Source organism: Aphanomyces invadans (assembly GCF_000520115.1).
Source record: "Aphanomyces invadans strain NJM9701 unplaced genomic scaffold supercont1.19, whole genome shotgun sequence".
Taxonomy (NCBI): Eukaryota; Oomycota; class Saprolegniomycetes; order Saprolegniales; family Verrucalvaceae; genus Aphanomyces; species Aphanomyces invadans.
Window position 1 is genome coordinate 462981 of NW_008580164.1, and position 27203 is coordinate 490183.

The window sequence follows — 27203 nt, forward strand, 5'->3', positions numbered from 1 at the left end:
AAATCCGTGTACTTCCCGTCCCGTAAAATTTTACGGGACGGGAAATGTACGGAGTGAGTTTCGAAATCTGTCTATTGCCTTCCTTCTCGGACGAAGCTCGCACTGCACGTACCGCACGAAGCTCAGAGTGTGAGTCATTTTACCTTTACAAATGCAAACCTCCATTTATATTCTATCATTCATTTGGTTTCGAATCACTTACTCTCATGTGCAATATTTACGATAAACCTAATCACTGGTCACCTCGGTGCCGTCGACTACTGTGAATATCAAAGCGAAAACCTCTCACATTCCATTGTTTTCCAGGATATCAAACTTTTTGGTCATGACCACAGTCATAAACCTCTGATAATTTTATGACCAGTGGGTTGTTATTTACGGGTGAATTACTGTACAATTTACGTATATTTTTGTCAAGACATTCAGAAAACATTCAGAAAACAAGTTATATGCAAGCCACCAAATGACTTTTGATATTTTATAGTCTCTTGATAACGTATAACGTAGTGGAGGTTTTCCGCACGAAAACGCCCGATCAAGGAAAGGGGATGGCTCGGCGAGGGACTCAAAATGCGCTGGGAAACTACATGGGCGGCAACGTGAACCAGAACGACTACCTGCAGAAGATTCTGGCAGAGGTCGATCCAAAGTTTGTTCTGCAGCCCGGGGTTGACGAACTGCTCATGGACATGGCGACTGATTTCGTCCATGACGTTGCGGCGGCAAGCGGTCGACTGGCAAAGCACCGTCGTGCAACGCTGGTTGAAGCAAAGGATTTACAGCTTGTGCTGGATAAGAACTACGGCATTTCTGTCGCGGCGAAGAAAAAATTGCACGCTCCTTCCACCAAGCCGAAAGCCAACAAGGCATCTGTGCACGTGCATCGTGTAGCGCTCAAGCGTAAAGTTCTCACAGCCGTCCACGCCCAGAAGAAGAAAGCCAACAAATCATAGCCGCGCCAAGTGTTGTTGAATTCAGCCATACGTCGTAATGCATTACTTAAACCATGGAAAACCCAGATCCCGACGCAGACGATGGTGGGTTTGACTGCGACGGTTGTTGCTCTTGCATTTGCATCTGCATTTGCTGCAGATATGCATGAGGGGGTATTGGGTATTGTTGAAGAATTTGCGGGGTCAGCCCCGGAATTCCCATGCTCAAACTCATGGCTGTGATCATGGTCATGTCCATTTCGGTCGTGGAATCGGTGGAAACAGGTAAGGATGATGGCACGACCAACGTCTTGGCTGTTTTTTCCTTGCGTGGATTCACATCGACTGGCGCAGCTCTCGTCTTCTTTGGTTTTAACGACTGAGCCGCTTTCCCTTCGACAATGGCCGGCAGGAGCGTTTGGTCCTTGCTTAGGTCACTTTCCAGCGGCATTTCAATCCGCGCTTTGTGAAACGCACCAAAGTACGTATCTGTCTTGTATATCGCACCAACATGATCCAAAATCAGCTAAAGCGCAACGAAATTCAATCCCAAGACGCAAGTCCGAGTGACGTCCATACCTGATCTTGACCAAAATACCTTGCCGCAGCAATGAAATGGCGACAGGGAATTCCCAGTTGATACATGCTCGAACAAGTGCAAGTCCCTTCGCCCAAGTGCACGCGGAAGTTGGCCTTCGGTCGGGTCCCAGATTTCCAAACGTACGCGACCAACTCATCGCTGGGGCGCGTGGTATACTGCAAGGATTCGTTCACTTCATCAGTGTACACCTCCTGGGCCCCTGGAGTAAGGACGGTTGACGCGGCTACCAATTTACCCGCCAGTTGGCTCTTGAGAAACGTCATATCCATCATTCGGGTCAAGTAGTTGTAGAGTATATCGAACGGCGCATCATCGCATCCGTCCGGAGTCGATCCATGCATTCCTTCGCAACGCCATGAGTAGAGTTAATAGTCAGCAGCGCAAAGATACCTGCTGTGTACGTCGTCGTTGACCACTTGAAATATTGTGTTGAGGGTTGGTACTTGTACGACGTCCAGCACGATGGATCGAGTTTGCGGAGGTAGTTAGCGGCCGACTCGTTCACTTGTTCCAGTTGATGCATAGTCTCGACAAAGCCCACTTCCGTTTCCTGAAAATGGAGCTCCCACACAAGCATCTCCGCTGAACCCAACTTGGTCATCGACTTGTCTTGATTCAACATATCGATCAAACTCTTGATGCAAAATCGAATCACTGCCTCGGGATTAGCCCGCCGAACACCTTCGACGACGCCAGGGTACAACACAGTGCACACTATGGGGTACCCGTCAACGGCAACGCCCCGTTGGACACGCGTCATGAACCAATGGATGTGCTCTGTTGATGGTTCCGGCACCAAGCCAAGCGCAATGATCTGCGGCTGAAAATTGCCATCACGACCAAGTAACATGACCACGTATCCCTTGTAATCTGGCCCGGTGCAAGGAATGACTTCAATGCCGAGGATCTTTTGCAGGGCGGGCAGTGCTTGATGGCTGACATTGGGCATGATAAACGTGCGGATGAAATGCCCAACTTCGTCTGAGGTGTAATCAGCAATCGATGGCGAGTTCTTCGCAACAAATGACGACAACAGGGATGGGATGAACTTGTAGCTCTCGACTAGGTCGTCCTGCGAGTGTACAGCGATGAGCTTCTTGGCACGATATGCCAATCGCAACGGAATCTTGATGCCTTCTTCTGTGGATGACAAAAATTCTTCCGTGAGGAGTTTCCCATTTGCCTTGCTGTGGGTGACGACAGCTTGCCGAAACGACGCCATGTCCGCTAGTTGGCGCGCTGTAGGCTGTGCATTCCCCGCGCAACAGTCCGAATGCTGTAAGTTCATCGACGAAATCTTCCAGCTCTCAGCCTTTGGAGCGCGAAGTAATCGAACGTACCACCCACAGCTTTCACAGGAACACACATACTTCTTGTTGCGACCGCCGCTCGTCTTCTTGTCCATACGGGCGCGCTTCTTTTGCGCAAATAAGGCGAAATCATTCACTGCCCTTGAAGCTTCCTTCGCACTTCCCCATCGCATGTCTTGAGTCAATGTGAAGTTACGCCTCCCAAAAGTTGATTGGAATAGTGGTCGAGAGGGTGCATCGAGCCTCAATAATGCCTCCGATGGATTCGCCGCATATCGGGTCCCTCCAGCACCAATCGCGCTAGCATCGTCTTGCTTCGTTTCATCGGATTTCCGAATACTCTCGCAGCTTTCGGAATGCGTCGAGTCCACACACACAATCGTCCATGTACCCAGAGTCGTATCTTTGATGACCTCGACGTTCCACGTGCAACCGTGATGAGTGCGATTGCGACAGATCAATCGCTTCGCTTCATCGCGCTTGTAGGATCGATCAATTTGAGCGTCATGCTTCGTCAAGGCAGCATCCACCTTAACGGCCTTGATCGCCGCTGGGAGCGTAGCAAATTGCGCGCCATTGAGCGCGACCATCTTCAAATTTTCCACCCTTTTTGTGTCGTGGAAGCACGTGGTGCACCCTCCTTTGGCTTGATACCCCCTTCTTTGTCAGTTTGGATGATTTTATCCGGATAAATCACAATTTAAGCGGAAACGGCGGCAGAAACCTGGGCCCCCAAAGTTGCTTTCGCCGGCAGAGAGATCGCATCGGACAGGGTGGAGAGAGTGCAGAGCAAGACGTAAGGCTTGGCTGCATGACGTGCAAGTCGTCTCTTCGATGCGATCTGGAGCAATGCGAACAAGGAGTCAAAGTCGACCAGCGAACGTAGTAAGGCCATTTTTCAAACGATTCCATGCCCGACTCGATCTATTTGGCGGTGCCCTTTTCCGCCACGACAGCACTGTGTTGTCCGCCAGCAGACACTTGCAAGATCCGCGCGTCGCCAAACTTAGTTTTGGCCCAGTCGAGGCGGCGTGGTTTGAGCTCGTCCTTCTCGACGCCGTTACCCAGCGCTAGCATGTCGCCGTATCCCCACGAGTAAATCGTGTCTTGATCCGACACAGCCAGTGCGTGGTTCGATCCGCACGCAATCGATCGAAACCCCTTGACCCCAGGTACTTGAATCTCTTGTGGGCTAAGCACGACACACTTCAGTAAGACAACCAATCTCTCGGACAAACGCACCTGTCTTTGAAAACCCCAGTACACGGGTCGTCCAGCGTTCCCAGCTGGCCGCTGTCTCCTCGGCCAAAGGTGTAAATAGTGCCGTCACTGACCAATACAACCGAGTGATGGGTGCCTCCCTCGACGAGCAGGCCATTCTTGGAGCTCAGGGCCTCCACGAGCTGCAGTTCCGTCTGGTTCACATCGTGGCCCAGACCCAGTTGGCCGTAGTTGTTCAGCCCACACGTATAGATACCGCCCGACTCGTTCGCGACAAACAGCGAGTGATACGACCCAGCGCCGAGCGCTCTGCACCCAAATGATTTCCCGTTGAACTTGACCAACTGGGGGGTCAAATGGTCGTTAAACACCAGCGACACGTTGTACTCGCCGTCGGCATCGCGAATCTCCATAGCCACGGGCCGACCCAAATTCCCCATCTCGCCGAGGCCCCACGAGTACACGTGCCCGTCGGCGCACCGTGCGAGGTTGTGGCTGCTGCCGCACTTGATGTCGACGACGTTGGCCAGTGTAGGCAACAAATACGGCGTCATCTAGCCAGTGGATAAGACTGGAAGGAGGAGACTTGAAAGTCCAACCTGCTTCTTCTTGAACGTGTCCTTGGGAGTCGGGCCGTCACACCACAGTTTGCCTTCTTTGTCCTTGTACGAGCCCCACGTGAATACCGACCCGTCTGCAGTCACGGCTGCTGTATGGCAATCGCCACCGACAATCTAATCCGCGATGGCCGTGAGAATCGAACACTATGTACACGCATTAGAGCAACGCACATTCACGATAGTCGTGTTGTCGGGGAACCCCGTGACTGGACCGGGCAGATTTTCGTCGCCGACGCGACCGAGAGCACCGTCGTCATTGCAGCCCCACGTGAACACGGAACCTTCGTGCGTCAGCGCCATCGTATGCAAACCCCCACAAGCCACTCGAACGATGCGGTGCATGGAAAGGGCTTGTATCGGACGAGGAAATTTTACGCACATGTCGACTTCTTCCTCGACGCCATGGCCGAGCTGGCCACAATCTCCGCTTCCGAACGTCAATAGAACACCGCGGTGATCGCCGTATCGACCGTCGATCTCCTGGGCGTATGACAGGTACTCCTTCATGTTTTCGAGCCACGATCCTTTGCCATTCTGCGAAGACTGCAGCTTGATGCCTTGATAAAAGCTCTGATTCAAAGCGTATGAGTGGCGCTTCAATTCTGACAAGCGTGTGGATGAAGCGACAGCTTTTGCAACCCGTCGATCACGCATGACGTCGTCCGATGCCTTGGCAAAGCTTCCGATCCCATCTGTCTCGACATCCTTGGTCTTGACATCCGCATCGTGCTCGTTGTTGCTGCCACCATCTACCCTCGATCGCTTCATTCTGACCAGGAACGCTTTAGGTGGGAAAATGGGGCCATCCGGATAACTCAAATTCTAACCGTATTTTTTACTGTCGAAACCAGTGCTGAATAAGAAACGCGGATGAATATGAATTTCGACTGGAAATCCAACGAAGCCGTGCGACTCCCGAGGACTACATGTTCGAGGCCGAGAATCCATGAGGAAGATACATGATGATCGTTATGGAACGCACTCTTGACATGACGATGCCTTGCTTTATCATGAAGTGCAGGCGACCTTTCTGTCAATGGCATTTGCTTCGGTGCATCTGATTGGCCGCTCTGGATTTTAACGGGATTTGATTGGCTATTGGAATTGTCCATCCGAAATGTTCATGACTCCAAGCCCGATAGTGTTGCTACGACTGTACCTGAACTTGACTGCGTGCATCGCTCGATGCCAAGTCGCTGGTCGATACGCGATCAGCATCGCTCACGCAACGTCTTGCCTGGGCATGAAATGCCTGATGCCGCAACCGATGCTGCGAGGAACTGCAGATACACACGTGACCTACACTTACGAAACAGAGTGTAGGTCATTCCAGGCTCACAAGAAACGCACTTGGGAATTTGCTCTGGCTGGCATGGGGATCGAAGCGATTGCTCAACTCTTGGACCAACTGGACGCCCTCGACGTCCTCTCCGGTCGAATGCAAGAGTCTGCGGCGCGAGATCCAAACCACATGAGTTATCTAAACCAGGCTGTGTCGAGGTATGCGTACTTCCTCAAGCAGGACCATTCGGGCGATCGGGCAACGTACTACTCGTTCGTCCACCGGGTGCATGCTGACATCCGTGCTCGCGCATCCAACAAAGGTGATGTGATCGCGTACTTGGCAAAAGAACGGTCTCATTTGCTGAGCGCACTACATCGTGCTCGTCAACGGTCCTCAGGGCAATCATCAGTACCTGATCGCCATCATCACTTCAAGCCATCGTTTGACGACGTGCCGCGCTACCACCACCCTCGCAGTGACGACAAGTACGGCAACTACGGTCTTCCACCGAGACGACCTGCCCTCGGGTCCTCGTACGGTTCCTCATCGTCCTCGTTTGCGCATGTATCATGCTTGTCGTAGTCTGTTGTGTCCAACCACTCCTCATCCATATATCTATTGCAAAGGTCAGTTCTAAATTAAAATATTACTTGGATAATCTCGGGACGTCCTAACTCAACAACTCAACGTGCTTGACGCCTTCTGCGGCGGCGATGGCGTCTTGGACTTGAGCCAGCACTTGGTTCGTATCGACATGCAACGTAAACTCGAGGACTTGGCCGTAGCTCATGTGCTGCTTGAGGCCACAAGCAACGATCACGACGGATGGCATGGCTCGGATGACATCGCACAGCGCCAGGAGCAAGTTGTGACAGACTGTGCTGTTGTCCCACTCGACTGCCTCCACTTGCAACACGTGGACGTTGTCGTCGTGGGTTTTGTGGTGATTGTTGTTGCTGGTTGATCCATTCTTGGCCGAACTCTTCAAGTGCAGTTGAGTCTGGCACCACGTGACCACGTCGAATGCCGAAGGTCGGTCTGATGGGCACGTCGTCACGAGCGACGTCACCATCGAGACCACGGGGGGATGGTCTTGCAGCCAGCACGGTGGAAGGTTGCCTTCGCGGAGGTTGCGCAGGGTGACGACACGTTCCATGGTCGTACCAAATGGTTCATGCATCATTTCAAACAAAATCATCCCGAGCGAATACATGTCGGCTTTGGCGTTGTACGTCTCGCCCGAGATTTGTTCGGGGCTCGCATACAAGTAGGTCCCAACGCCCACGGTCTTTTCGTCGTCCATGCTCCACGTCGATGAGTCCTGCTTGGCCAGAGGCACCGTCGGCGGGTCCATTCCGTCGGACGACGAGTTGCCGCCGCCCGCGTACCGAGATAGCCCAAAGTCGCCGAGCTTGATCGTGTCGCTGTCCATCACAAAGATGTTTTGGGGTTTCAAATCCCGGTGGATCAACCCAAGGGAGTGCACGTGTTCCAAGGCACTCGCGATTTGAAAAAACATTTCCAGCATGTGACTGTAGTTGCGGCGACCGGGGGCGAGGAGAACGTCAGCAAGGCATTGTTCCGAGCAGTACTGCATTTGAATGTACAGCCAGTGGTCGATCAATGGGACCACCGACGTTGCTGTAGTCGCTTTTTCTCCCCGCGGACGACGACTGTAGCGTTGCATGGTTGTGTTTCGCGTAGCGCTTCGTCGAACGCTCACTGTGCTGTCGTCTTTGTACAGATCTTGCTCCGACCACTGCTCCATCGATGCATTGTCTCCACCTTCGCGATCCCACACAAACCCACCACTGTCTTCGTCATCGCCGTCATTATCGCGTTGACCACTGAACCGACGTGGGGCATACAGCGAGTCCGTGCTCATGTCCTCATCATCGTTGGCAAATTTCTTTTCGTCGAACGAGTGGCGCTGCAACATGTTGCGTGCAGAGTACTCCGACGAAGTCCCTGCTCCGTCACGGCGCGTGTAGTTGGCGGTGGTCACATACGATCCACCCGCGTCGCTCATGGCTGGCACGACTTCATCTTCTCCAAGCTCTTCGAGCCACGCCTGTACAATAAATCGCTCTCAGCCACACAATTATAAAAGACGGGGGGAAGGGACAGGACCTGATAGTACCGCACAATGTACGTATGGTCGAGCCGCGCCAGGATTTTGACTTCTCGCAGGAACTAGTGTGAGCATGAGATACGTCGACTGCACCAAAAGAATCTCGCAACGCTACCTTTTCCAACGTTGTCTTGGTTTGATTGCGAAGACTCAAGCCAACCCGTTTGACCGCGTACTTGCGTCCATCCAAGCGATTCTCTGCCAGCATGACTTGGCCGAACCCGCCTTTTCCCAACGTTGAGAGCTCCTCAAACTCATTGGCAAACCGTCCTCGGCAAATGTACGGCAAAATCTTGCTGAACTCTTCCGTCGTCGTGGTCGGAAGCGACGACAACGAGGTAGTCGGGGCCGTTGGTGCGTTCGTGGGAACGGGACTTGGAAGTTGGAATCCATCGAGACCACTCTGGGCCGAATCTCCCGAGATGTCACCGGCACTGATGTCCGAGAGACGAACGGGTGGCTTGGGCGACATGAGCCATTCAGTCGGAGAATGCGTCGACCCTCCATTGTGATTATGGACATTGGGGCGATGGGGTGGAGGTGCATGGGAAAATCCACCAAACGACAGGGAACGATGCATTTTCGCAGGTGTCACCATGCGCATGAGATGTTCGAGACCAGTTTTGTTTCGAAGCAATGGACTCTTGGGGCTCCGCGGACTTGAGGCGTTGCCTGGGCTCGCTTCTGGCTCGGCTCGAGGGGACATGACGGGGGTTGACGGTGGCGACGGGGATGGAGTTGAAACAAGCGGTGGGACGTCTCTGTCCTGCGGAGACGGCGAATCGGGTTTGGCAATCAGTCCTTTGCGGTAGAAGACATATGCCACGACCATGACCACGACGGCGACGGCCAATACGATGCTCACGACATGTTTGGATGTAAGCACCACGCCTTTTTCGCCATCAATTTCGACGGTTTTGAAATTCCAGGGTCGTTGCTGTTGATGGCGCTTGACGACGATGGAATGGCCGCTCATGGCGTTGTTCTTGGTTGTTCCGTTGTCGAGGAACGTGCTGTCTGCGGGCGACAAGTCCTTTGGGGATGGAAGCAGATACGGTTGGCCGTCAATGTGTCGATACAGCAAGTTGGGCCGAGGCGAGCGGTGGATGGTGGCGACGGCTGATGAGGCGGTGGCTTGGACCGATGACGACTTGGATGGAGCCAAGGGTGGCGGTGTGGGGCAGCTTGAATCGACAACGTCATCGTCATCGCGGTCGAGAGACTGCGTTGCCGACTCGGCATCGTCGACGCCGACGGGCAATGCGACGTCCCATTGAAAGAATTTGATGCCTTGCTTTGGCAGCACACCATACACCATGGTGAGATCGACATGCGAATTCCACTTCCACAAGATGCGGCGAGAGTCTGGGTCGTAACCTGCCAACGACACCACGTTCGACTCAGCAGACATTTCCATCTCAATCCAAGGAGTGCCGGTAGACTCTGGCGTCTTCTCCACGTCACATTGGGCGGTCGCAGCGAACTGAACAAAATACTCGGACACAGTGACGCATTTGAAATCCAGGACATCGTGGAGGTTGACCATTTTTGTCGTCACGTCCACACGGCCCATCAACACGGTCGACGGTTGCTCTGTCGAAACAGTGTTGGAGAATGCAGTCGCGGCGGCAGTGGCATCGGCAGAAAAGAAAGGGTACATTTGTCCAGTGTCTGCGTCAAACGTGAACAGTCGCTGTTGTTTCTCGGCCACAAACACCACGTTTGACAGCTCTGGGTTGTCCTTGGCACGTAGAGGTTTCTTGGACTGGAGGAGGCGCGATGTGGACAGGAAAACTTCCTTCCATTCTCCGTCGTGTTCGCTCAAGTGGTACAGACGACCATCCATCGTAGGGGCAAAATTGTGTTGGTCGAAAGCTTTCTCTGGCGTCTGCAAAGAGATGGATGTTGCCACGTTGTTCTTTTGCCGCGCCGACGGCTGCAGCAAGGCCGACAAACTGCCATCAGAATGGAGATCCTGCATGATGTCAGTGCGGCAATTCGATACCAGCGCACCACCCGAGTTAATGGAGTTGATGATCTCCCCTGTCCACGCGTCAAATGCAATCAACTGGCCGCTCATTTGGCCGACGAGGAGCACTGCCCTTTCTCGGCCACGTGGCGTCGTAAGGTGAATCTCTGTACTGCTGACGTCGTCCTCATTCGTGTCGCTACGCCCAGAGACTCTTTCAAGAACGTACATCATGAGGTACACGATCGGCAGCGTCCAGAGGCGGCGGCAAGACGCAGCCGTCCGCATCCTGTTGAATCTGTCGCGTTAATGTGATCAAGGAAAATGGGCCAACCCCCGGCGAAATTTTAAATCCACGTGGCTCAGTACATCTTGAAAATTGTAATGGAATGTGTGTCATGGTACAATAAAACACGATGTACCCCATCTTTACTTTTCCACGAAACAGACCCAAATATTCCGCTTTGTGACTGTCGTTCTAGATGGCGTTCAATCGACGACCGACCGGACAGCCACCCTCATGTCCATCCAAAGACTTCCTTCGCGAAGATCATAGACCTCGACGCAAAATGCGTGCTATACCACATGGAGGGTGGGGACAAGGGCTCCTTACCTGCGTGAGTTACCATGGTTCCAGCAACGCACGCCACCTGAGCAGGTTGACAAAAAACCACCAGCAATTTTAATCAATAGCCAATCAAAGCACGTCAAATTCGTTCATTGGTTGATTTTTAGCAAATCAAATTTGTCCTTGAAACCTGGCTGTGACGTGCTTGAGGGTGGGAAACGCGCGCCATGAAGCCGTGCTTGCGACCCACTGCCCTTCTCCATGCAACCGCCTCGACATGGACGCAACCTTGCTTGGCTACAAGGCTTCATCTAGTCCGTCATGTGTCCAGTGCTGCTAGCATTGGATACAACGCACGCCTCCAACGCTCTGTCGGCGACCATACTGCAATTGCCTTTCCCGAGGTCCCCCGTATGGCGCAACTCCAGTATGAGCGGAAGTTTCCCACGTGGAAGAAGCAGCAAGTTGCGCTGCACAACATGCGCGAGGCACATGCAATGACACTCCTTCGAAAGTACGCGAACGAAGGTTGGTGGACCCGTGCTTCGCGATTTCGCATCCTCACTGAGGGTCTGATAGATCTGTTGTGGCAGGAAGCCCGCGACCTCAATGCTGCCCAAAATTATGATGCTGTCATTCATGTGCTCTATCGCGTGCTGTACATGGGCAAGCACGATGCACCTTGGCTTCACAGAACAACGAGTCTGTTTGCACAACAGCTTCTACTCGCCGCAATCAGCACGAGCAATGTCAAGACTGCCGTCGAGGCGGTCGAGATGTTGGCAGCACTTCCGTCTCATGCGGTTTCGCGTATTGTTCTCGTCGATTCATGCCATTCCGCGGCTCAACTTTGCCTCCAACAATGCAACCTGGACGAACTGACCAACCTCCTCAACTCGATCAAGCGCACAAGTGTAACCCTTGACGACAATTTGTCTGAGCAAGTCCTTCGAGCCCTGCGCCACAACGGAACCGACACCACAAGTTACCACAAGCTCGTTGTTGACTTGTACAACTCAGGCGTGTGGGCTCCATCCCTCAAAGCATCCACCGTCGTCATGAGGTCCCTGCTCTACATCCTGGCATCGTCAAGTGACAGAAGTGTGCACCATCAGCTGACCGAGCTGTACTGCCGCATGCAGGCCGCGTACGCGCTTGAAGCCCCTGACGTGGCCAACTACTTGCTCATGGACAGTTGCAGTGGCGAGAAGTCGTCGGATACGGCACTGCAAGTGGCCACGGAGCTGTCATTCATGCGGCAGCACCGAGTCGTTGCAACTGTTGAAACGACGATGGACCTGGTTGCTGCCCTCCTGGCGTCCGAGCGGGACAATGGTCCGAATGCCGTCCCCCATGAGTAACCTTGCTGATTGAGTCCCATGTACCTGTGTAGAGGAGACCACGGACTTGTGGGAATTGGTGTTCGATGAAGAAAATGCTGCGGTGTTTCCGCGGTCCACGCAGCACGTGTCAGCAGCCTTGAGCGCGGCGGCCATCCATGGCGATTCTGTCGCCGCCATGCGTCTCCTGGAAACGGTCCAATCGCGGCACTTGCCGCTGCTGGACGTTACCTACGGCCATGTCGTCGCTACAGCAGCCGACCCACGGCTACGAGCCGCGTTTGTACAAAAGTACAAAGCGGCCAACCAAGGTAACTTTATCTTGTCACACGTGCTGTCGATTCAAGGTTTTGTGCCAGCTCAAGAGGTGGTCATGGCTCGCCAAGGCGACGCGACGAACGTCGGGTTCAAATGGAGCGGCACGTTGCTCCAGCATATTTCAAAGCAGCGCCAGCAACCTGTGCCCGACGTTGTGTTGATGCTGCTTCAAGAGATGCAGTACTATGGGGTCGTGGCGACCGAGCGTGATATGACGGCAGTCATGTCAACCTTGACGGGCGTGACCCTGTACGAGCTCTACGAGAAATTTCCTCGCGTTATCAACAACGCCCCCCTCGCGTGGGCTGCAGCGATCCAGGCACGCCTGCGCGAGTCTACGTCAATGGAAACCATGCAAGATGCGATGCAGGTCTGGCGATGTTGTGTCTGGACTGAAGGACTCCGCTTGGATGAGGCAGTGTTCGCCTCGCTCTTGTATGCGGCACTCCGACAGACGGCAACGTCGCATCTTGCAGACGAAGTGTTGGCCCAGTACAGCGCAGGCAACGACCTGCAGCATCAAAAACTGCTGGAAGAGGCGTTGGTACATGCCACAGAAGCAGCGGACCTACCAACCACCAAGAACATTCTTCGGAAATGGACGCAGTCGATGAGCCTCAGCTACAACGCGGTCTCTTCAGTGTTCCGCACGGTCGAGCAGTGTCGGGCGGCGGCGCCGAAACCTATTCGAGAGAACGTCCCGACGACTTTGTCGTACTTTGGCATGATGGTCGAGTTCCCGGGACTCTTTCCACTCGACTCGACAGTGCTGTCCCAGGCGTTGGTGTTGTCGGCGCGTTCGGACCTCTTCTACGACTGTCAAGCGTTACTGACGATGGCTTTTTCGAACGACGTCGCGTTGTCTGGTGAAGCGATATTTGCATGCATGGATCTGTTGACTCGCACGAAAGGCTCCGACAAAGGCGATCGCGAACGGCTACTTCACACCATGCGCCGCCACAAGGCTAGCTTGCCCATGGAGGACATCGCCAGCACGATGGATGGTCTCCGGTAATCAAGAAGCTCTCGTCATTGAATGAGGTCCATGTTGCCGTTGACACGGGATGCGGCAGAGAGCGCGTGATCCACATCGGCGAGTTCGATGCTCGACGTGCATCTCGGCACATCCGAGATTCAACTGAATCATCCGGATAGAAGGGCAGCATCCGGTTAATTATACGGAACTCTCGTGGTGCCGAACGTCTGTTTTCTTGGCCAACCTATTTTAAATGTCTTCTCTATGCTAAAGTGCTAGTATTGGTCGTTTCAAATGTTTTTTATTGACACATAGATTCCGTTACGAATCCGACTTGTCCGGATACAGTGTAGCACCAAGATACTGCTCGCTGTCACTTGAAATTTCTATGCACCGAAAGAGTCAGCAAACCTTCGGCTCGTATTTTTATTATCTTGTATACAAACATTAGTATATTCACTATCATTGTAAAAGTTGTTGCAGTTTCATCGGCATTCAGCAGCGGACGACAAAACAAGATGAAGTACCTCGAGGAGAAGACGCTGAGCTGGGCGAACGCCGCGCTGAGCGAGTTCTGCGTCGGCGACCGGGTCATCAATGGGAGGCTTGAGTGCTTCTCGTGCAAGAAAGCAGGGCAAGACAAAAAGCTCGCCAAGTCGCTCGAACTTCTGTACCAATCCAACAACAACGGTAACACCAGCGTTGTTGAACAACAAGCAACACCCGCAACCGTACACAACAACGTGTCCATCGGGACGTTGGCGGACTCGAACACAAGGAAACTCCTGATCAACTTGATCTCGACCATGAACGCTTCCTTCCCCGACTACGACTTTTCCGACTTGAAACCAGAGCAGTTCCACAAGGAAGTCGACATGCGCACGATAGTGAACGCGATCAACACACAACTGGCAGAAATCGTCGAAATGGACAACATTGGGTTCCTCGAGAAGCTGTGGGAGTCCATCGTTGCCGCGATCGCGCCCGGCGACTGCGAAGTCTACAGCTACATCCCTGACATGGACGGGTGTTCGGATCCGTTCAGCGACGGCACGTTATGGTCATTCAACTACTTCTTTTACAACAAGGAGCTCAAGAAGATCCTGTACTTCACGTGCATGTCAAGGAGTGCCGTCCACGACCTGAACGGCCACGACGAGGAAGATGATGACGACGATATGGTGTGCAGATCGGAAGACGACGACGAAGACGACGACGTTCTTATGGAAGGCGACTGGGAGGACGGCGCGTAGGATAGATGCATGTCCGTCCGTCCAGGAAGCTGTGTCGACGCGTGCCGTCGGGGTGTATTCGTGTGCATGAATCTCAAGAATCTCCTCCATGACGTGTTGGGTCATCGATACAACGGGCGAGTGCGCGCCGCCAACTGGTGCGTCGTTCCTTCGACATGCGGCTGTTGCTGCAGGTCCTCGTCTTGCCGAAGGACAACGTCGTATTTTCGAGGAGTCGTCTTTGGCGCGGCGGCGGCTGACTTGGGCCGCTTGGTAGTCGCGCATCTGTCGTCTTCGTTGTTGTTGTTGGGGGCGCTAGTGGCGTTAACCCCTCCACTGTCTGAAGCAGTCACGGACGCTACTGCTTTGAGTTTTCGTGCCGGATTCGCTCCTGACGACGTCATCGGGCGGACGAACGACGTGTGGGGACGGGACGGCAGGGAAGTTCGCGGCCGTCGGAGGACAGCCGCACGATCGGGTTGTACCGGCAGCGAGGGAAAGGGCGAGGTGGGTGGGGGCCGGAGGGAGGTGGTTGCCGCTGCCGTGGCAGCCATGTTTCTCGCACTCATGTGACCGCAAGGCTCTGGATGGATCAAGTGCTGGAGTTCGCCGATCTCCTGGACGGCCGCGACATACCGCCGCTGGGTGTCGGCGAGCTCCGTGTGCAGCTTTGCGTTCTCGTGTTCGAGAAGGACATGCGAGTGGCCGCGGGCCGCGTGTAGCTGCTCGAGGGCCGCCGTCTTGGCCTTGACTTCCTTGGCAAGCTGTTTCTGCAACCGGCGAATCTCTCGGTTCAAGTGGTGCGCGGATCGGATGTAGTGGTCGCGAGTCGCCGCGCTGTTGTCGGTGTGGCAGGGTGACGTCGACTGGCGGCGCTGTGGATGGCTGTCGTCTTCGGCGCTGTTGTCGCCGCCACTGCCATCATCATCGTCAATTCCATCGACGGGATCGCCCACGGCCTTGGCCACGATGGCCTTGGCCTTTTGCCGTGCAATCAACCGGCTTGCGAATTTGGTCACGTGGAGGGTTCTTTTGACGGCTGCCTCTTGGTACTCTTTATGGATGGCACTGGTGGCGGTCGAGGTGGACGAAGTGGACGCCGACTGGGCGCGAAGGAGGTCCTTTTGCAGCGCGATGAGCTGGGTCTGTGTCGCGTGGAGCTGGGCATCGACTTGATTCTTCTGCTGGAAGACCAAGCTGGCCTTGGCGAGTTGTGCCGACAACGTCGCTTCGGCCTGGTCGTGCGCCGCTTGGGTCGCCGAGTCTTTGAGGTCGTACATCGTCCGGAGCTTCATCAGCGTTTGCTTCAACGCGGTGTTTTCCTCCATGATTTTCTAGCCATGCCACGCAGGGAGACAGCGGGATCGACGCCGCGCCTACCTCCATCTCCAGGTTGGTCCGCATGGACCGAACGAGCTGGCTCTTGATCTGCATGGGAATCCCTGTCTCGATGAACTTGCCGACCGACGACTTTTGGACTTCGTGCAGTTGCACGCGCAGATCCTACGCCCGCCATGAGGACTCGCCACGCCCGCGGACGCATTACGTTTTGAACTGCCGCCCGGTACTCTTCGAACTGGCCGTGCTTTTGAATCAACTCCAAGTTGAGGTCGCGCAGCTTGCCGTCGTACTCGGATCGGATCTGCGAGATTATCTTGGCTTTCTCGACATCGAGTTCTTCGCCCGCCATGTCGATTGCATGCCGCGCTTCTTCCAGCTCAAAGATGATCTTGTACGCCTACGACATGCACCCCATGACGAGCTACCACAACGCCACGTCGCGCCACCTTGTCCACAACACTTGTGGCCAACACTTGGTCCGCAAGTGCTTCCTGCCGCCGGCGCTGAGTGTCCAACCTGGCCGTCGTGTCCTCCAATGTGGCAATGCGATGGCGCAACTGCACATTGAGCGCTGTAGTCGCCACTTGGCGAAAGTTGGCGCCTTCTTGGGTCGCTTCAACGAAAGTACGACAGAGCGTAGCAACGTCACTGCCAAAGCACTCGTTGGACGCAACCGCTGCTTCCACGGCTTCCTGCACCCGGGTCACAAATATTCCGACCGTGTCCAGCTTGGCCTACCGCCATGCACGATTGAGTGGGCCCATGCACTTCAGCACAAGTAAACCTACTTGTCCGGCCACGATGGCCTGCCGCCGCGGGGACGGCGACTCGCTCAACGACTTGAGCAACGATGCGAAGAGGGAGCGCACGTTCGCAATGTCTTGATCGACGAGGTGGAGCTCAATGCGATTGCGGAGGTTGTCGATCATGTGGTCGAGGTCGCCAGGATCGGGCACTTGGAGCTCCACCGACGGCGGCATCGAATTCCGATGGGTAGCCCCACTCGACGTCATGGCCTCCTTTGTCACGGCTTCAGTGGCCAAGATCGCCTGTAGCTCCACCGCTTTGTCCACGTGCGACGCTTCTTTCACGACAGGAATTTGAAAAAAGTACGTGCGGAGTGCGTGAAAAGCGTCAAATTTCTTGAGGTACGTGATGCCCCCAGTGGGCCCCGCACGGGTCTCGAGCAGCTTCCACACCTGTCTCGCGGCTGTACAGTCGGCCGTGGACAGGCCCGTAACGAATCGGGTTGTCGCTGGCCCCTCGCACGTTGTGTCGTCGAGAACAAGCGCACGACCTAGACGAGCGTCAGCCACAGATGAACTTCCAACGATCTCCATGCCTTCGTCGATCAAGTACTGGAACGATAGAAGGCGAGACGGTGGGGCGGCCGCGGCACTCGCCATCAAGATGTCGTTCACGACCGCTTTGAGAGCGGTCGCCCGCAGCGTGTGTAGGAATTCGCGCTTGACCTGGAGCCACTCGAGCATGACGTCGTTCACATGGTGCGTGCCGTGCGCCGACGCGGGATCGTTGAGTCGCGAGAAGCAGTCGTGGTGCAATTGATGCAACTATGGCACCACACGAAGCGGTCAAATTTCCCCCAAGAAATCCAACTAGACGATACCATGTCGCGCAACTCGCCGCCCAGCACTTCGTCCGAACCTGGACGATGCAGCGCGGCTCGAAACACGAGCGCATCGACGACAGACGCAAGGGAATGGTACAGCGCCAGGATCTGGCGCACATCTCGTTCTAAATCACGAACAAGCCGGAACACCACGCGGCCGTTTGCCACATCTGTCTTTGCGAAGCGCTTGAGAAGCTCATGCGGGTGCGGAATGTACTGCATCGAGACAATGTCGCCTTGAGCACCACACCACAGCGAGTAGGTTGACTCGCCTTTTGCCATTTTGACGCCGTCGACGGCGACGGTCGGCGCGACACTGAGCTGCTCCTCCATCGGGGACAGCTCCCTCAGCAGCCACGACTCGAGGGTATCGCGGTCCGAGAACCCACCGACCACGAACGGATTGATCGTAGATGCAGGCAAATCTCTCGAAACTACTCGCATCGCTTCGAGATGCGTGTTGAGTTGCGTCATGAGACCTTCGATCTGAACGGACTCGAGAAGGTCCGCCATGTACTCGGCGACCAAGTTTGTCGGGGGCGTGTCCGGGTGCATGTCGACGCGGCTTGCCACGACTGCGCGAATGGACTGGCGGTGGTTTTCCGCATGCAGACACAGCGCGCTCGTCGTTTTGAGCTCCACCTGGATGCGCGTCGTCACCTTATCGTAGAGCGTGCGCTGACCAAGGACGCTCTGGACTTGGGCGAGAAAGTTTTTGTGGTTCTGGTCGATCGTGGCGCTCGAGAGGAACTTGGCGACGTGCTTGGCCGTCAACTTCGGATGCGACGCCTGAAAATCCAGGATCGGCTCGAGCAACATCGCGTTGAACCGGAGGGTTTCCTCCAAGAACGCGCGCTCCGACTCCTGGACGTGGACGGTAAGTGTGAGCCACTCGAGCTGGGCCTCGGTCAAGTGCTGCGCGATCCAGTCGAGCGTCGACGATGTCCGCAGGACCGACACAAACGAGAGCGCTTCAATCGCGGGGCTCTGGTCCAGCACGGAGGACGCGGGTTTCGTGCGGCCCATGGGTACGACGGGGCAGCCGTCGTCGGCAAAGAGCTGCTGCATGTGCGACGCATGCAGTTGCTCCAGGAGACCGGTGGCATACAAGTGCTGGCCCAGTTCGCATTGCAACTTGAAGAACCACACTGCACGGCTAAGCACTTGGACGTAGGCCGTTCCGAGATGGTGCACCTGGTCGCCGAGACTTTCTTCGTTCGGCAAGGGATGGCTTTGAATGTGGCGGCGGTACACGTCGTTCGCAGCTTGCTCAATGAGTGTGCCGACGCCGCTATCTTTTGCGTAGTAGTTGGCAAAGACGGCGGCATGGATTGACGACGACGCAGTGACGTACTCGCGTTCCTCCGTCACGACGATGTGCCAGCACACGACCGCTTGCTCGTGCACCGCGCGGCGCATCGACAGACGCTCGATCGTGGTCAAGTGGGGCATCGACGTGTCCATGGCCGCGATCGCTTGCCTCGTGGATGTGCGCACAACGACAGCCGCCTCTGCGGTTGAAAACAGCATGTCTTCGAGACTGGCGTCGACGCCAGCCAGCACGCCAGCCAGCGACTTTGTTTGGATCTCCGTCGCGATCACTTGCGACACGTAAGCATCCCAGAAGTACCGCTCCGTCAAGTCGACCATCGGGCGCTCGGCGACGAGGTCGAGCAAGTCTTGCGCAACTTGCCGCTGCGCCTCGCGGCCGTATGCGTGCATGTACACATCGTCGAAGAGCCGCCGGACCAACTTGAATTTTGCTTCAAGGAACCACGATTCACACTCGTAGAGGTCGCGCAGGACGCTGAACCGATCGACGACTGCGACAACTTTGCGCTCGGCGCCGGCTTTGAGCGTCTCCCGCTCGTCAAATGAAGCCACGGCGCTTCCGATCGATAGCATGTCCTGCTCGATGTCGATGAGATCGTCCCATGCCGTCGAGTAGACGAACGGTCGGTCAGCATGGTCAACCATACGCATGTCGTTGGCCTCATCAAGGCGGTCATAATGTCGTTCGGGGGGCGCGGCTGCGGCGGGGCTGCTCTCTACGGGTGTGTCGCGGACGTTTGCCATCGATTCGTCGCAATCGAGCAAGATGTGCGCCTCAACTGCTCGGAAGTAGTTTAGGAATTCCACCATGCGATGTTTGCACTGCCGAATCGCGAGGAGCCGAAGGATGTAGTACGCCTTGACTTTCGCATCGGGTAAAGTAGGCGCATTGGGGGGCTCAGCAAGTGCCAGCCGTTCATTTAGCGATCCAGAGTTCTCTCGTAGTTCGACGGCATCAATGGTCAAGAGGGCGCGCTTGACGTGGCTCGCGGCCAGCCCTTCCAAGCGATCCAAGACGTGCTGGGCTTCCACGGCGCTGCAAAATTTCATCTCGGCTTCGAGGACCATGCAATTCGACATTTTTTTCTCCACCACCCCGATGCGTTGTTGGCGGTGGGGTGTTGGGACATGGGGGAAGATGGTTGGGTTGCCGTCTGTGCCCGATCGAGTCGGCGCGTCCTTTCGAATGATGGCGTCGCTTTGGTATGGCGCGACATGGCGACTGAAGAGTGTGCCGAAGTCCCGCCGCAATTGCTGCAGCAGGTCTTCGGGGCTGCTCGACACCGTCGGTTGTTCGATGCCAAGCTTTGTCTTAAGCGCGGCAATCTCCAAATCCATCGCGTGTTCCTGGTCAAGCGAAATCGTGACACCATGTCCATCCGTTCAAACGAGCACTGTCGTACTTGCAGCAGGAACTTGGGGGGGGTGGACGTGTTGGCCTTGACAACCGGAGTGCTGTCCAACGATGCGACGGGGGGGGGTGGAGGCATGAGAATCTGGTGCATGCGGCGCAGGATCGCACTGCGATGGGTGTGCTTGAGGAGCTCCATGCGGTGGGCAAAGCGATTCGCGAGCTTTGTGACCGCGTGCTTGGTCTCGAGGAACCGCAAAAAGTGCTTGAGGTCCGTCGCTTCGACTGCATCTGTCGACTTCAACCTGGCGCACATATTCGCAACAATTTCTTCCACACAACTTGCGATATGTCCATGCACCCTACCGTGCCAATTGAAAACGGAGGTCGTCGTGGCGGGCCTGGAGGGCGGCGGTCTGAGTGTCGTACGCTTCCAAAAGATGGCTCGATGGAAACGCCGTTCGAACGAGGGACGACAGCGTCTAGGTAGACCCACGTCAGCATCTTCCCAGGCCATCCACACCTTGCCTACATGAGCCTGTGCGACGCGGCAACGCGCCAAGAGGTCGCCGATGTGCTCGACCACATGTGCGTGCAGCGACGTCGGGACATTCAGCGCTCGAGCGTCCGCCTTGTCCAAGAGTCGATCGATGTGGACCTAGTCCGTCTTTCGGTGAGAGTCGAAGGCTGTGGAATAGTCGCTGGCACCGTGTCGCGAGTTGGCACTGGTTTGGATACGATTTGGCGCAGCGTCGCGTCACGTGCGCGATCAAGGAGGTCGAGCTGGGGCAGCGCGACGTCGGGCGTGCGTCGGAGCTTGTGGTGAAGATCGTAGATGTCGCGGGTGTGGCGGTCGACGACGGCGCTGAGCTTGCGCTTGGACGCAAGGACTTGCTGCTTCCAGTACGACGCAGCAAACGTTTTGCCGTCGTGAGGATGCTCGTCGTTTTCGTTGTCATGGACGGCCGCGGCCAGAATCGCCGCCTCCAGGTTTGACGACCCAGAACGGAACGAGTGTTTCGATCGCGACTTGAGCTTCTTCATGTGCGGTGCAGGTCCTCCTCCCACGTTGGACTTGGACCCTTGTGAGCATCGCTGCTGCCGCTTCTCGACGGGTGCCGACGCCATCGACGTCCCCGTCGCTTCAAGTGTAACGTCGTACCGTTACGCGCTTCATCTACCAACGACAACAGCTCCCACCCGAGTCACCGCCCTCCGACAGCTATCTACCACGGCCATCCACAGATGCAACATCGTCAGCCTGTCGATCCAGAAGCAGCCAAGCTCGCACACTGTTCTCCCTCCGGTCGCGCCAACAGTTGACCTTGCAAGCAGACTAACGCTGCTGGCGTGCTGTCGACGCATTCGAAAACGCAACAGGAAAGCGATTCGCAGCAACAGTCCGTCGTGCAGACGATTCGAATGTGGTGCAGCGCACAGTAATACAACCAAACAACAACGAGGTAAATACATTCGAGGTCGCCTCACGTGTGGCCAGCTAGTCGGACCATTGCCGCGCGAGTGCCGCCTTGTCTGTCAAGGACTCTTTGCGCTTGAACGAGTCGTTCTTGTCCTTGGGTGGGGACTTGGTCTTGAAGCTCGACGACCGCGCCTTTGTCGGGGCTTGGTCTTCCGTCGGCGGACTATTCACGAGGACTTGGTCCAGTGGGAGGTGACATTCGTGGGCTTCCAGCAACTTTTTGAATTTGTGTTCGCGGGCGTCCATGATAGCTTGGAGTGACGACGGAACCCCCGGAATCTTGAGCATGAAAAGGTATGCCACGACGAGGAAGAGGTGCTCCAGCACGATGATCACAACCAAGCGGAGCGTGAAGTTGAGGCAGTAAAAATTTGGCCCCATGACGAAGTCCACCAACGTCTTGCCTTCCTTCTCCAGGTTGAACGAGTAATCTTTGATGCACAGATCGCTGTAAAACTCCATGCTGCCCGTCGACATGCACACGAGCAGAATCTACCGCGACGACATGACCAATTCCATCCAAAACGCAACTGCACGTACGTTGACAACGACGGCAACATAAGCAAACGTGCCAAAAATGTCGCGCCAGGCGCCAATGCCGTTGGCTTTTCGGGGGAATGGCCGCTACAGACGCACACACATGATGCGCGGCTCAATGGCGGCGTGCATCATACCTTGAGGGTGCGGCACAGCCGGTAGCCGTCCGTTCGGACTTTGAGGTAGTTGACCAGCATGCACGCCATCGGCATCGGCGGCCACAGGATGGAAAACATCACGGTGAAGCCATATTGCACCGTCAATTGGTGGAAATCGTTGTACGGGTCGTACTGCGCTTGTTCGCTTTCAAACAGAATCTCTCGCGCTTTTTGGTTGAGCGTCTCGATCTCGGCGGGAGTGTACTCCAAGTACCGCGACTGGTCCTTGTTGCCAAAGTGGCCACTACATGCCCATCCGTGGATCGATGCAATGTCGCGATCGTACCTCTTGTCGTAATCCAGGTTGCCGAGAATCTTCATCGACCCGGCTTCCATCACGCGTTGGTGCGCGTCTGCGTCCGCTGCCGCCCGCAGCCGCTCCTGGCGCCACTTGCTCAAGAGCGGCATGACCGTGTTGATCAGGATGTTGAGAAGTTGAGTGACCACGATCGGCGTCACAAACATCGCGCTCAAGTCGACGTGGTGCACGTCAAACGTAAACCAGCCCGTGCACGGCGTGCACAGCTTGGTCGAGTCGCCGCCAGGACACCGGCTGCACTCGTACGCAAACGGACCGACCTCCTTCAGGTACGGGCCAAAGCAACAATTTGGCGTGTCATGAAAGAAGACCGTGTTGAACACGTTCGTGAGCGCGTCGCCAAAGGTCGGGACCACGTATACGAACGCGAGCGAGAAAAACCACGTGTAATAGTTGAGAAAATCCATCAGGAACAGCTTTCGAATGAGCGCGCGCTCGTGGCGCTCTTCCGTGGGGTAATTTTCCCACTTTGTGAAGAGCCGCGCGACGTTTGTGACGACTACATTCCACTGCACCACGTCGACGAAAAACCCAAACACAATCCCCTCGGCCAGGATCAGGAACCACTGGGTCGAAAACAGCCCGCCAGACTTGTACTTGTCCTTGAGCATCTCGTAGATGCTGACCCAGAGCGCGACCAACATGAGCATGATGGCTGTCTGGAGCAACATGAACACGATGCCGACGAAGTAGACGGGGTATCGCCGCCATGCTGCGTACACTTTGGTGGGTTCGCCGGTCAGCGGATTCACGGCTTCCTTGCCATGGAACAATGGGTTGGGGTACTCGATTTGCTTGACGTGGAGTTTCGCGTTCCATGCGAATTGCATCCTCGAGTTCTCGCGGTCCCATGCCTTGAGGAATAGAAACGACCACACCACCGACACACCCACGCCCCAGAACGGCAGCAGGCGCATGTACGCCGTGGTCGAGATGGACGAATGCAGGATCTGCATTGCAAGCCCCAACAGCGCAAGCGGCAGCAACGCCTTGTTGTAAAAGTGCATGAACGCAAAGTAGTACGCGACCTTTTCGCCAAAGTTGTGTCGAATCGCATCGACAAACTGCCCGTTGCGCCGTTCCAATGTCCCCGGACATGCCGCGATGAAGTTGGTCAAGAGCTGTGTCGTCATCTTTGGATCGTGCACGGGAAACATGTCATGAATCCACTTGTCGTTTGTCCTGCTCAACTGCGCGCGGACCTCCACAATGTACTCGACGATCTGGATGCGTTCGGCGGGAGTGATCGGCCGCTTGTCGTGGTCCATAAAGTCCTGGGGCATGTCGCACACTCCGCCGTGGTCGAGCCACAGCTTGCGCCGAAACTTCTTGGCGTACGCGGTCGCGACTTCGTCGCTTGCACGAATGAGCAGCATGAAGTAATCCGACGTCATTTCCCCCATCGAATGGCCCCCATCAATGATGTCGATGGACAGCCCCTGTGCACATAGCTTTTCCACGATACGCCGGTGTTCGTCTTCACCGTCTTCAAGCAATGGACTACTCACCATGCACAGCCGTCGAAACCCCAGACGCTCCGCCGTATTGAACGGCCAAAACCAACATCCCGTCGGACCTTGTTGCACAGCCCGATGGGCAATCACGGCAAAGTCATACGGTGCCTTGCCACTGCTGTTCTTGAGATCGCTCGGGGTCAGGTACCGGAACGTCCCAACGGCACCGACATGGCGGGGACTCTTCGAGTATGGTAGCGACGACTTAAATGTCGACGGCGACAAGTCGATCGTGTTTGGCGTGTTGTTCTGGATGTTCTGCCCTTCCTCGAGGTGCACATCGTCGCCTGCATCCATCATATTCAAAGACTTCTCGTCGCGATGTTCTCGGAATCCGCCGCTTCTACACGTTCGGATAAAATAAAATACCTCCACTTGACCTTCCACTTGCTTTTTGTATACAATGGAACGTCCCTATATTTAATATTGTTGTCATCACGCACCCGAACGAGTGCACTTGACCAACATTTCGGGATGCTCTCTCACCAACATTCCTTCAACATGGCCTGCTGCGCGCCGACGACCGCACGGACGACACCAGCATCATGCCATACGATGGAGCAGTGATCCCAAGGACTGCATGAAAGAAGTCGCATCACATCTACTGACGGGAGACAGGCGAATAATGGAGAGTTCATCTTTAACGATGTGCATCGCAGTACTGGGCCTCGACAACGCGTTGGCAGAGCCCAAAGATACGGCTGGCCAGCTCTTCGTCTTCGTACGACCAGTTCATCGTGATGCTCCAATCCGTAGTGACTGTCACCTCAACTGTAGCGACGCGCAGCCACGTGGGTTGTCGCTCGAGCTTGTGGTCGTCCAGACCAAGCCACTGGTGCAACGTCGACACAATCGCGTCCACCACGTACACGACGTTCGCCTCGACGTCGGTCTCGGCATGGTCCGAGTCATCGTCCTCACTGGCTTCGTTCGAGAGCAGCATCGACAGTCGGAACGGCGTGCTCTTGTGTGTACTGGCCTTGTGCGATTTCGTGGAGAAGTTGCTCTTCGGGTACTTCCAAGTATGGCCGAACGCGAGGGAGTGCTTCTTTTTCTTGAGCCGGCGAACTCCGCTCTGTTCGTTGTTAAAGTAAAGTGTCTTACGTGGCTCGGCCAACAACAGCGTCGGCACAACGCCGCGCTGGAACGCCAGGTTTCCCCGCAGTCGCACATTCAGGTCCCGTGGAATCGATCCTGTCCACACGTCGTCGTCCTTGAGCGACGTGACGGGCAAGTGGAACGGCCGCAGCGCCTCCAGCAGAAACGGATCGCTGGCATCCGCGCCGCGCAACAAGAGACTCGTGGACGGACGAATCTGGCGCGCGAGTTCGACCACTTCGCGGCAGTCGACTTCATCGCCACATGGAAACGTATGCAAGCGGCACACGATGGAGTCAACGAAGCTCTTGGTCAGGTCTGGGCATGCCACGTTGTTGAGAAATGCATGGTTCACCGTCCCTGGTTCGTCAGCAGCTTACCTGTAAGCCATGGCAACCAGTGTGGAATGTCGTACCTCGAGTACGGAATTCAGACAGCACGAGCAAGTTGTCGGGTTGGTGGCCGCAAGCGCGAAGCACTTGATGGGTATCGCCGCTGCTGATGGACGCGCCGGTCGTGAAGATGACCATGGGGCGCTTTGGTTCTAGGACCTTCATGTCGGGGATTTTCTTCACTGGGACATGGACCGATCGATTCACGAAGGACGGAGTGTACGAGTCGACAAAGAGTGGCAAGAATGCCTTCCCCAACAGGCTCTCCGACGTCACGTAGATCGGAATGTGCTGGAACTGCATGGCACTCCAGTAGTCTTGCAGCAGCGCCACCAAGTCGTGGAAGAAAGCCCCGACACCGAAGACGGGAATGATCACTTTCCCGTTGGCCAAGATCGTGTCGCGAATCTCCTTGCACAGTTCGCGCTCGAGCACGGTGCGGGTTTCCGACACTTCGACGACGTACGCACTGTTGACGATCGCGACATGCGATGAACGAGGTGGGAGTTGTGCGGGAAGTAGAATGCGAGACCCGTGGAGGTTGACTCCATCCACGAATGCAATCTAGGGAACGTCGTGAATGGAATTCTATCGAGAGGAGCACACACCTGGATGCCATCAAGCTCAAGCGAATACAGACATCCTCCGACAACGTGGCCAGCGCGATGGGCGGTTATGGTGAGGTTGTTTTGGCCAGACAAGACGTGAACGTGCGGTTCGCCAAAGGATAAGGTCGTCATGGCCGCGAGCGTCATGTCGGCCAAGAGTGCGATGGGGTTGGTGGTCGTGTCCATTTTGCATTCTTTGATAATGTGTGGAAGCAACGCTCTTGTTGCGTGGGTCAAGAAGACGGTGGGAGGCGGCACGGATGGCGGCGCTGTGGCTTGCTGTTTGAACTGCTTCTCCTTGCCCTTGTTCCGATTATGGTGGTTATGGTATGCCGACAACACCGCTGGAAGCATGCCGCTGCTCGAGATACGCCAATCCGTGATCAATATGGCGCTGATGATTGTGCCCGGAGCGATGCCCAATGATGAGAACGACGTAATTGGCACGGAAGACGTTGGCGACAAATTGCCACAGTTGAGGAGGACGTTCGTGTCGCCCAAACGAAGGAGCACGCCGTGGACAGAGCCTGTAAGTTCGCTCGCTTGAACGTGATAGTGTGATGACGACGTTAGAGACGCCGAAGCGCCACTCCCGGATGAAGATGCGCTCCCTAGGTGCTGCATCTTCGCCGTGCGTGGTGAGCGACCGCAAATGCTTAGGTGGGATGCCGATTTGCCGATATTTTCGTCGATTTCACCTCCATTTATCGTTCAAATAATCGTGAAAATGTACAATTTGATGCAATTTTCGTGAAAATCTAGCATACGTTGTCAGAAACCTGGAATATATAGTACATTTGTGAACTTCCTGCAGCATATTATACTGCCACTTCTCAAACACCAATGAATTCCAAACCTGGCTACAGTTTGCGCCCTCGGTACCGCCGCCGCACGCCGTTGTTGGACGTGGCGTTCGCCGTGATCGTTGGCGCCATCTCGG

At 55.4% G+C, this 27203-nt stretch overlaps 9 protein-coding genes across 13 annotated transcripts; 4 read left to right on the top strand and 5 right to left on the bottom strand.

Annotated features, from left to right (window-relative positions):
* The first annotated feature begins 485 nt into the window (after nucleotides 1–485).
* On the top strand, nucleotides 486–1152 carry H310_08970 (hypothetical protein). The gene has a single exon (XM_008874905.1). The coding sequence runs from the start codon at nucleotides 549–551 to the stop codon at nucleotides 951–953; it is 405 nt and encodes a 134-aa protein (XP_008873127.1). The 5' UTR covers nucleotides 486–548; the 3' UTR covers nucleotides 954–1152.
* A 2437-nt stretch (nucleotides 1153–3589) lies between these two features.
* Nucleotides 3590–5470, bottom strand: H310_08971 (hypothetical protein). The gene is made up of 4 exons (XM_008874906.1): nucleotides 4856–5470; nucleotides 4664–4798; nucleotides 4086–4618; nucleotides 3590–4035 (listed from the first exon to the last, which is right to left on the bottom strand). Exons 1-4 carry the CDS (start codon nucleotides 5450–5452, stop codon nucleotides 3768–3770), a joined length of 1533 nt encoding a protein of 510 aa, XP_008873128.1. The 5' UTR covers nucleotides 5453–5470; the 3' UTR covers nucleotides 3590–3767.
* Nucleotides 5471–6043: 573 nt separating this feature from the next.
* On the bottom strand, nucleotides 6044–10399 carry H310_08972 (PEK protein kinase). Its single transcript, XM_008874907.1, has 3 exons — nucleotides 8216–10399; nucleotides 8100–8162; nucleotides 6044–8040 (listed from the first exon to the last, which is right to left on the bottom strand). The coding sequence occupies exons 1-3, from the start codon at nucleotides 10355–10357 to the stop codon at nucleotides 6640–6642; spliced, it is 3606 nt and encodes a 1201-aa protein (XP_008873129.1). The 5' UTR covers nucleotides 10358–10399; the 3' UTR covers nucleotides 6044–6639.
* H310_08973 (hypothetical protein) lies at nucleotides 6045–6635 on the top strand. The gene has a single exon (XM_008874908.1). It carries the CDS (start codon nucleotides 6057–6059, stop codon nucleotides 6549–6551), a length of 495 nt encoding a protein of 164 aa, XP_008873130.1. The 5' UTR covers nucleotides 6045–6056; the 3' UTR covers nucleotides 6552–6635.
* A 421-nt stretch (nucleotides 10400–10820) lies between the features above and the next one.
* On the top strand, nucleotides 10821–13511 carry H310_08974 (hypothetical protein). Of its 3 annotated transcripts, XM_008874911.1 has the most exons (4): nucleotides 10821–11165; nucleotides 11217–11972; nucleotides 12031–12288; nucleotides 12337–13511. In XM_008874911.1, the coding sequence occupies exons 1-4, from the start codon at nucleotides 10865–10867 to the stop codon at nucleotides 13308–13310; spliced, it is 2289 nt and encodes a 762-aa protein (XP_008873133.1). In that variant the 5' UTR covers nucleotides 10821–10864; the 3' UTR covers nucleotides 13311–13511. The 3 variants fall into 3 exon arrangements, with proteins under 3 accessions (XP_008873133.1, XP_008873131.1, XP_008873132.1); XM_008874909.1 differs by having other exon boundaries at nucleotides 10821–11972; XM_008874910.1 differs by having other exon boundaries at nucleotides 12031–13511.
* A 227-nt stretch (nucleotides 13512–13738) lies between these two features.
* Nucleotides 13739–14915, top strand: H310_08975 (hypothetical protein). The gene has a single exon (XM_008874912.1). The coding sequence runs from the start codon at nucleotides 13790–13792 to the stop codon at nucleotides 14522–14524; it is 735 nt and encodes a 244-aa protein (XP_008873134.1). The 5' UTR covers nucleotides 13739–13789; the 3' UTR covers nucleotides 14525–14915.
* On the bottom strand, nucleotides 13741–21306 carry H310_08976 (hypothetical protein). 3 transcript variants are annotated; one of them, XM_008874913.1, is made up of 11 exons: nucleotides 20866–21306; nucleotides 20690–20815; nucleotides 20524–20639; nucleotides 20210–20462; nucleotides 17472–20153; nucleotides 17187–17415; nucleotides 16633–17141; nucleotides 16291–16578; nucleotides 16050–16241; nucleotides 15884–16006; nucleotides 13741–15837 (listed from the first exon to the last, which is right to left on the bottom strand). In XM_008874913.1, the coding sequence occupies exons 1-11, from the start codon at nucleotides 21283–21285 to the stop codon at nucleotides 14626–14628; spliced, it is 6150 nt and encodes a 2049-aa protein (XP_008873135.1). In that variant the 5' UTR covers nucleotides 21286–21306; the 3' UTR covers nucleotides 13741–14625. The 3 variants fall into 3 exon arrangements, with proteins under 3 accessions (XP_008873135.1, XP_008873137.1, XP_008873136.1); XM_008874915.1 differs by having other exon boundaries at nucleotides 13741–16006; XM_008874914.1 differs by having other exon boundaries at nucleotides 20690–21306.
* Nucleotides 21307–21342: 36 nt separating this feature from the next.
* Nucleotides 21343–24546, bottom strand: H310_08977 (hypothetical protein). The gene is made up of 4 exons (XM_008874916.1): nucleotides 22619–24546; nucleotides 22312–22576; nucleotides 22178–22261; nucleotides 21343–22129 (listed from the first exon to the last, which is right to left on the bottom strand). The coding sequence occupies exons 1-4, from the start codon at nucleotides 24463–24465 to the stop codon at nucleotides 21656–21658; spliced, it is 2670 nt and encodes an 889-aa protein (XP_008873138.1). The 5' UTR covers nucleotides 24466–24546; the 3' UTR covers nucleotides 21343–21655.
* Nucleotides 24547–24669: 123 nt separating this feature from the next.
* H310_08978 (hypothetical protein) lies at nucleotides 24670–26926 on the bottom strand. Its single transcript, XM_008874917.1, has 3 exons — nucleotides 26264–26926; nucleotides 25679–26219; nucleotides 24670–25623 (listed from the first exon to the last, which is right to left on the bottom strand). The coding sequence occupies exons 1-3, from the start codon at nucleotides 26885–26887 to the stop codon at nucleotides 24806–24808; spliced, it is 1983 nt and encodes a 660-aa protein (XP_008873139.1). The 5' UTR covers nucleotides 26888–26926; the 3' UTR covers nucleotides 24670–24805.
* Nucleotides 26927–27203: the final 277 nt, after the last annotated feature.